Source organism: Triticum dicoccoides, chromosome 3A, assembly GCF_002162155.2.
Source record: "Triticum dicoccoides isolate Atlit2015 ecotype Zavitan chromosome 3A, WEW_v2.0, whole genome shotgun sequence".
Taxonomy (NCBI): Eukaryota; Viridiplantae; Streptophyta; class Magnoliopsida; order Poales; family Poaceae; genus Triticum; species Triticum dicoccoides.
This window is the reverse complement of record NC_041384.1, coordinates 678,006,829-678,016,128: the sequence shown is the minus strand read 5'-3', so window position 1 is coordinate 678,016,128 and position 9,300 is coordinate 678,006,829. Positions and strand designations below refer to the sequence as shown.

The window sequence follows — 9,300 nt, the reverse complement described above, 5'->3', positions numbered from 1 at the left end:
CTAAGGCGTCACAAGGAAAAAAAATAGCTGAGGAAACTGTATTGATAGACCCTGCCTAAGGTAGACTGATGAATGATGTGTCTCGCCTTGACCTAGCATCGTGGTGTTTTTCATGACCAGTAAAACTATAGTACCAGAATAAAAATAGATATGTATGAAAGCCAATTAGACATTTAGTCATTTCATATAGCTTACAAAAACTAACCCATTGGAAAATGTGTCATTTTTTTGGGGCTCAATGTTGTAAAGAACATAGAAACCTTTTTTTACACTATGTGTGATGAACTAAATAAAATAATAAAAAATCCTCTCCAAATCCCAACAAAAAGTTTATGTAAGCAATGGTTTCTTTTGTTCGTTATTTACGTATCTGTTTCAATGGATCCGTTTGAATTTTTGTGATCCTTTTCTAAAATTTCCTGGTCATTTTTCCCAATTCCCGAAAGCATGTTGAATACACAAGCATTTTCTAAGAATCATGAACATAATTTTATTTTGTGAACATATTTTTTGAATTCGAGAATTTTTTATGATATGCAAACAATTTTTAAAAATTGTGAACATTTTGATTTCCCGACCATTTTCTGAATTCATGGAAATTTTATGATTTCTCAAAAAATCAAAACACACAAACAATGGTCATCCAATACAAAAAATGATCATTAATGTAAATAAATGTTCACCAATTTAATAAAGTTCATAAAATTCATTTTTTGTTCATAGGGTTTTGAAAAAAATTCAGAAAAATGAAAACAAAAATTTCATTAAATTCAAAATTTGTTCACCCATTTTTCTTAAAACAAATCTTTAAGACAAATTTTGTTCATCGGGTTGACAAAATGTTCACCAAATATAGTATTATTTCATGAAATGCAAAATATGTTCATCATTATTAAAAAAAACTCATAAGTTTTTTTATCAAAATATAATTTTTTAATTAAATTTTAAAAAATGTTCATTATTTTAAATTCCTATTACTTTTGAATTAAGGAACTGTCCTTTAATTCGGTGAGCATTTCTTGAACCCATGAACGTTTTTTGATAGTGAGAACTTTTTTATAATCTCAAAAAATATTGGATATCCGACTCTCCAAGCTAGCGACTAGCAGTGAATGGGTACTTTAACACGAGTATGTAGACCTAAAAAAGAGTCATGTTTTGTAGAGATCCACGACTTGGTATTACCTGTTGAGCTAACGTGTATATCTGTATATTAGGCTGTGAGAAACAATTAAGAACCAAAACCACCGCATATTTGAGTATTTTTGGAATTTCGACCGCAAAATAGTTGTTTGAAAAAAGGGCAATATTCTATGAATTTCAAACACTTTTAAAATTAGTGAACAAAATTGAAGAAAACTTAAACATTTTTGAAAAATGGGAACATTTTTGGAAAATACTGATTTTTTCAAACTCCTTGAAAAAATGAATATGTGAACAATTTTCAAAACAGGATCATTTTTGGAAATTCCATTTTTTTTGGAAAACACAAACATTTTTTTCAAACTCTGGAACGAAATATGAAAACAAGATCATTTTCTCAAAGGGGAATATTTTTTGATATTACAAAACAAAATTCGGAGCGCTGACACTTTTTGAAAATTAGAACCTTTTGTTGAAACTCCGAAACAAAATATGAATAAATGAGAACATTTTTTGAATCTTCCAAAAAAATTGGAAACATGAAGATTCTTCGAAATTAGTGAACCAGTTTTGAAAAGGAATTATTTGTGGAAAAATTTACAAAAAACAAAAATGGAAAAACCAGAAAAAAGAAAAAATTAATAATGAAAAAACCATAAGAAAGCGAAAACCGGTAAAAAAAATGGTTCAGGAACCTTCTATAATGTTCCCAGAATTGGAAAAACTAGGCCGGAACCTTCCAGAATGTTCCCAAAATTGGATGTGATGTACTGGTTAGCTTCTATGATGGGCCGGCCCGGTTCGATCGGTAGCTTGATCAGGTGTGTGACGATCGACTACTTGACGCAGACGCACAATGCGTCGAATAGGAAAAGCGGGTGCTCTGCACCTTTCATAGCGCCCGACTCGCTGAATAGGAACTCCCAACGAGACTTAGGGGCGCCCGTCAGAACATGCCCAAGGGCTGGTTACTTGGCCGTGATGTCTTCAACATCTCTACTTCTAATGAAACTAGAAGAACGCCGGTGCGTTGCAACGGGGCCACATTAACTTTAAGAATTCAATATTACGACATTGGCGACTTTTTTTACCATCAAATCTTCACACACACACAGAACCACACTCTCCCTCCCTCTTCCTCACTCTCTATCCCCGTCTCCCTCTCGCTCTAACACACACACATATCCATCTTATTGGGTACGGGACCATAATCCATCTATTTCACACATACACGCTAGTGCATAACAATATGGATTATGTGTATTATATTTGCCACCAGAATTGAGGGAATTAATTTCATGTAAATCGACCAGCCACAACTCCAAGAATACGCGGACGAGGTGGTTCGGGTCGGCGTCGGCGCCGTCCAGCGCGGGCCACGGGCCCGCTTCCAAGTGCACGTGCAATGCACGACTTCACAAATATTATAATCAGATATGAGAAATCACATGCATAGAAAAGACATTCTGATAGCAATCCAAATATCATACTCAATTGAATACCTAACCTGGACAATACTCTTATTTCTATGCGCCAGAAAAAAATGGAATAACAAAGCTAAGTATGCCTACATACGCTCAGATTATATATAAGAATCTTGGGTGAACAATTGCAACAAAGCACTAAGCAGCGATAAATTTAAATAAAAAATCCATTAACTATGCAGGCAGCAGGCTTGTTACAACATAGAGAGATAGAAAAATGTCACCTCCAGTAATGTAGCGCAAAGGAGTGGAACGAAGCATGAATGAGCGGTTGCCTGTTCTTCTCCATGTACATGGATCAGCAGTAGAGGCCAAGTACATAAGTACTTGACCGAACTCCACTCTTCGTGTACGGAGAGCCATGTCACATTCTCGCCGCTGCAGCATGGGAGGACGGCTGGTTCACGTGACCCTCCAGCTGGGGGATCCATGGTGGCTGACCGTCGAGCTCGAGGCAGAGAAGTTGAGGGCAGTAGTGGCGAGATCCATGCCAGCCAACCGGGCGAAGAGGAGGTCGTCGGGGAGGGACACATCGGCAAGATCCGGTCACCACGCGACCTGAAGAGCAACAGTGATCTCCACAAGCTGTAGGCCGACGACGTGCTCCATCCCCTGCGATGGGGTGACCATGGCGGTGGCCACAGCTCCTCATGCTCGCCTCGATCTTGGCGACACAGCCTGAGTGTAGGAGGCAGCAACGACCTCGACGAAATCATGGCCTCCATCCCGGAACACAATCATGTCGCTCTAAATAAATGGATTCAATCATGTGACTCTAATTACTTCGGATTGTTATGTGCACACTAAGCGGGGTGCAGTTAGGAAAGAAAATGTTTTCTAATTAAAGTGATTGAGTGATTTAAGGTAAGGTTAATTAATTTAGATTTAATTTTTAGTGATTGTTAGTAAAGTATGATGCGTCTTTAAATTTTTTTATTTGTTTCCTTAAAATCTATTATTTGTTTCCTAAAGAAATTTGCAATAATGAAAGGTATCGGTTGATTTGGATAAGTTAGTAAATTTAGACCCGTGATTGCGTGCACGTTTGAAAAGTGCTGATTTGCAAGGAAAGAGTTGAGGGGTAAATAAACCGGTGAATAAGAAACCAACATCGAAAAAAATCTACGACGGTTAACCTACGAAAAAAACCCGGACGAAAGTGGTAGGACGAAAAAAACCCTGGAAGCGAGACTACCAATTGCTCCATTAGGAGTAGAGATTATGTGTATTATATTTGCCACCAGAATTGAGGGAATTAATTTCATGTAAATCGACCAGCCACAACTCCGAGAATACGCGGACGAGGTGGTTCGGGTCGGCGTCGGCGCCGTCCAGCGCGGGCCACGGGCCCGCTTCCAAGTGCACGTGCAATGCACGGCTTCACAAATATTATAATCAGATATGAGAAATCACATGCATAGAAAAGACATTCTGATAGCAATCCAAATACCATACTCAATTGAATACCTAACCTGGACAATACTCTTATTTCTATGCGCCAGAAAAAAATGGAATAGCAAAGCTAAGTATGCCTACATACGCTCAGATTATATATAAGAATCTTGGGTGAACAATTGCAACAAAGCACTAAGCAGCGATAAATTTAAATAAAAAATCCATTAACTATGCAGGCAACAGGCTTGTTACAACATAGAGAGATAGAAAAATGTCACCTCCAGTAATGTAGCGCAAAGGAGTGGAACGAAGCATGAATGAGCGGTTGCCTGTTCTTCTCCATGTACATGGATCAGCAGTAGAGGCCAAGTACATAAGTACTTGACCGAACTCCACTCTTCGTGTACGGAGAGCCATGTCACATTCTCGCCGCTGCAGCATGGGAGGACGGCTGGTTCACGTGACCCTCCAGCTGGGGGATCCATGGTGGCTGACCGTCGAGCTCGAGGCAGAGAAGTTGAGGGCAGTAGTGGCGAGATCCATGCCAGCCAACCGGGCGAAGAGGAGGTCGTCGGGGAGGGACACATCGGCAAGATCCGGTCACCACGCGACCTGAAGAGCAACAGTGATCTCCACAAGCTGTAGGCCGACGGCGTGCTCCATCCCCTGCGATGGGGTGACCATGGCGGTGGCCACAGCTCCTCATGCTCGCCTCGATCTTGGCGACACACCCTGAGTGTAGGAGGCAGCAACGACCTCGACGAAATCATGGCCTCCATCCCGGAACACAATCATGTCGCTCTAAATAAATGGATTCAATCATGTGACTCTAATTACTTCGGATTGTTATGTGCACACTAAGCGGGGTGCAGTTAGGAAAGAAAATGTTTTCTAATTAAAGTGATTGAGTGATTTAAGGTAAGGTTAATTAATTTAGATTTCATTTTTAATGATTGTTAGTAAAGTATGATGCGTCTTTAAATTTTTTTATTTGTTTCCTTAAAATCTATTGTTTGTTTCCTTAAAATATATTATTTGTTTCCTAAAGAAATTTGCAATAATGGAAGGTATCGGTTGATTTGGATAAGTTAGTAAATTTAGATCCGTGATTGCGTGCACGTTTGGAAAGTGCTGATTTGCAAGGAAAAAGCTGAGGGGTAAAGAAACCGGTGAATAAGAAACCAACATCGAAAAAAATCTACGACGGTTAACCTACGAAAAAAAACCGGATAAAAGTGGTAGGACGAAAAAAACCCTGAAAGCGAGACTACCAATTGCTCCATTAGGAGTAGAGATAGTTGGTAGTCTTCGCCGATGAATTTTCGTTCCACCATTTTCGTCTGATTCTTTTTCGTGGGTTAACCTTCTTAGATTTTTTTTGGTTCCGTCCACCACCTCCCCTCCGCTGGTTTTAGCGTCACGACAGAACCAATCCCTCGCTAGCCCTACCTCCTCTCCCGTCTCCAGTCGCAGCCGCCGCCGGCGCCGCACCCCAATCCAACCCCGCCGCCGGCGATCTCCTCGCCCCCCTGTGCCGTCGCCCCCAACCTTCTATTCCTCTCCCAAGGCATAGGAAGGGAAGGCAAGGCAAGGGAAGGGAGAGGGAGCGCTCAGATCCACGGCGGCATCAGCGCGCCGTCCTCGACCTGATCCGCGTCCGTCCACGGATGGGAGCCGGCGCAGGAAATCCCCGTCCCCGCGTCCGAGCCCCGCTACCCTCCGCAACGGCTCGACCGCCCATCGACGCGCTGCCCCCGCGGCGCCCGACCAGTTCGGCTTTCGCGGCTGGTGGACGCGCCCTTGCTGTTGCCGACGCCGGCTCGCTGCGCCGCACTGGCCCTCACAAGCGTCTTCTGTCAATGGTTACAACGCACGTTCCTCTCTATTTTCTCTTTGAATTTTCTTTTGAGCCGGTCAGGAAGCAAGAACATGTCGATTGACATGCCAATTGGAGATGATTTGAGGAATTTTTACGTGTTTGGTAGATGGACTTGAGAGGTCAAGGAGTTTCCATTGGGACATCGGGACATGCTCCTCCATCTCCTCCGGTGGACGACATCCAACATCGCCAGGTAGATTACTGTTTTTGCAAATTCCAGTTCTTGATGTTTAAAACTGGATGATCTGCACCCAACCCCTCTATTGTTCTATTTCTGCTTAAATCTGATTTGGTTGTTCAGTTCATGCACTTATGGACTGAAGAAAAAAATGGAAATGAAGAAGAAAAGAATAGCAATATTATCATATGCGAGGTTTGCTTTTAACCTTGGTTCCTAACCAATATTTGCTTCATAATTCTGCCGAGAGATTCACACTGTCATTCATATTATGAATATAGTTCATAACCAGTATTCTCTTTTATCTAATTATATGTACAGAAAGGAGTAATCTGAAGTGAATTCATGCTATGTTAACAGTCTAACAAACATCTTGGAGGTGTGAATGCTTTCTTGGGTCTGACAAGTAATCAATAATTGATGGTATACTGGGATTTTTCTCATACTTCTAGCACTTCCTCATTGACAATAAAGCAAGTAGTATCACAACAAAGGCTATCCAGGTATTTTTTTTCAACTATAATCCTTCCAGCTTTAGGGACTGCTCAATTGGATCTGCACAATCCAACAAAATAAATGTGCATAGTCTCTGCGACACTTTCATCCGATCATCACGAAGGTAGTTGTAGGAGTAAAAAAGTATGTCATACTGTTTTTTCAGTTCAAGCCAAAAGGCTAGGACAGGTAATACTTGTTTTTACAGTACTTGTGCAAAAAGTATGTCATACTGTTTGCTCTAGATGATTTTGATGAATTTTACAACCTTATTTTCAGTTGTTTACAGGTCTGCTTTCATGGGGTTTATTGAATCCAGGAAAGAACTGTGAGTAGTAGCGAACCAGACATGAAAAGTTTCAGAGAACTACGAAAACTCCGGTCAGTTTTGTCGGTATCTTGTGACACAGTTCCAGGACTCTATTGACTAAGGAAATGATATATATGTGTGATTTATCCTGTTAAAACTTTTAGTGTTCACTTAGGGGTGAGTGCAACCAGTAACTGAATTTAGACTACGAACTAGAGTATGACAGTAAAGTCAGGAGCATGATGGAGAACACACGGGACATTGAGGACTAATGGTCAACACTTAAATCTTGCTTTACATACAGTTCAGTTCCAAGTAGTCTGATACATAGATGGCGAGGGGAGTGCTGATTTGGGGTTGATTTTGGTAATTGTATATTTTCCTTGATGACTGTCATTTTGTTGTCCTACATGTGCTATATGATATGCATAACAACTTGAGAGCACCTTTGCTTCTCTTGATGTGCTTCGTCATACAGTTTTTTAAAGTGCACAAGCAAGCTTGCGAGTGATGACAACTACTATGACCTACAACCTTGAATCTAGGTTTTTGGGGTTGAACATAGGGGCACAGCGCGCTCTCCCATCTAACCAGTGAAGCGTAATGAAGGAAAAGCTACAATATACAAATCGTCACCGTCATTCAGTTTGTCCAAAACTGAGAAAAGCTCTTTAAAAAAACTGGGAAAAGCTCACGTGATGGAATGAGATGAGATTTCAACATCATGATTGCGTTTTATAATTTGAACGACCAAAGTAGATGGTCCCGTCAGCCCGTGTTTGACAATATGAAGGGACAAACTTGTTGATCCATTATTTTGCCAGGAAAATACAATAATTCGGAGGGCTTAAATATGGATAATAGATCTGACATAATCTAGCAAGGTGAGTGACTCAATTGCACATGTGCAAAATGGAAGTTTAAACTTCCTTGAATCTCTTGTAGGGTTTGGGGGAGATTGTCAGCGAGCCACTGATGAAAGTCCTTTTGCGATGACAATGCTAGAGAAGATTTGAAAGATCTTGGTTGGCGTGGGGCAACTTGTGTATTCCTGGATGGGGGCGCCGTCCGGTGGCAGTGGGGTGTGGCAGTTGCCGCAGCTGGGCACAACCGGGAGTCCACCTATCCAGAACACCCAACTATTTCATCCGGTGAACTGCGAAGAGCTTCTATGTGCGTCTCCGTTATATTTAACTACGACAGGCTTATGTTATCTTATCGCGAACTCATTTTTCAGTTTGTGCCCAACGTGACTGCATGTAAATATGTAATACAGCAATTTTGTTCTTCCTTTTTGTTGTTCGATTGACTCAGTATACCATCTCAAATGTCATTCCCTTTATAGCTAGCACATCATCTCCAAAGAATTTATTTAAGTTGAAATCCAGTAATTATATGTTGATCGCATAAGCAGGCTGATGGTGTCTTGGTTGAATTTTTTTATTCCTTCTCTATGGAACTAAAACTGTTCTTTCCTGAATATATTGGATCGCAAAGAACTAAACCTATGTACAATGTCTTTGGGCATATTCTGAATTTGCAGAATTAGCACAAATCTGAAAGCATATATGCAGCTCCCAGATGTTGCAGGCTAGAGGAAGGGCAGGCACTCATGCGATACCATGTATCTGGTAGTGGTTTCGTTCCCCAGACGCTATGCATTTATTGTCTGGTTTGTTCATATCTGTTAGCTCTATGTTAACCTTCTTTTAATTCCCATGATTTTCTTTGTAAGAAACCCCAGAAATATATATAGGTGTATTTTCCTGTAAAGATGCTAAATTTTGTTGGTCTTATTTTTGTGTGCACTTAATTGTCAGGTTGGACGCGCCGGGTGTGGGGACACTGCAGGACATGTTTGATTATCATGTCAGTGAATTCTGGCGAGAATGAACCAAGTGAGCTTTTGTAGCTGGTCTATTCAAAATGGATGAACGGACCAGTTAGTGTACATATAAGTTTGCACTCTGTCTTCCTGCTCATTCGTGCAATGTGTTCATGGGAGACTTATTTTAGGAAAACATAAAATAATTTTTCTTTCTGTGCGTACTACTCCAGCTTTCAAGTGCCAGGCTTCAATAAATCTGAAATTTCTATCGCTCGATTTGCAGTGTTTATTTTACGGTTACCACTGGGAAATGCTTCCTTTTAATCATTTTTATCTGGTACACATCATTGTAAGTGTATTATTTAAGAAATCAAGTCCATTCTGGAAGAATATTCACTCATGATAGTTTTAAGTTTCGGTAAAGCAGAATGTGTACATTCATTTTAAAATTGTCCAATGGATAATAGATTGTTCCGTGTAAAAGAAAATGATGCTTACAAAAAATTATGCTCGATTAGGATGTAACGATGAGTGATGCTACTTGGGATGATGCTCAATTAGGTAGAGGACACATCAATGGTGGGGTAG

The 9,300-nt window shown here is 40.6% G+C and overlaps 1 protein-coding gene across 11 annotated transcripts; it reads left to right on the top strand.

Annotated features, from left to right (window-relative positions):
- The first annotated feature begins 5,415 nt into the window (after positions 1-5,415).
- Positions 5,416-8,985, top strand: LOC119270133. Of its 11 annotated transcripts, none has more exons than XR_005133945.1 (8): positions 5,417-5,884; positions 6,008-6,094; positions 6,203-6,274; positions 6,401-6,582; positions 6,864-6,955; positions 7,830-8,057; positions 8,428-8,515; positions 8,705-8,985. XR_005133945.1 is itself a non-coding variant. In XM_037552103.1 (5 exons), the coding sequence occupies exons 1-4, from the start codon at positions 5,690-5,692 to the stop codon at positions 6,494-6,496; spliced, it is 411 nt and encodes a 136-aa protein (XP_037408000.1). In that variant the 5' UTR covers positions 5,416-5,689; the 3' UTR covers positions 6,497-8,515; positions 8,705-8,982. The 11 variants fall into 11 exon arrangements, 1 of the variants encoding a protein (XP_037408000.1); XR_005133944.1 differs by having other exon boundaries at positions 6,854-6,955; XR_005133943.1 differs by having other exon boundaries at positions 6,864-8,057.
- The last annotated feature ends 315 nt before the right edge of the window (positions 8,986-9,300 follow it).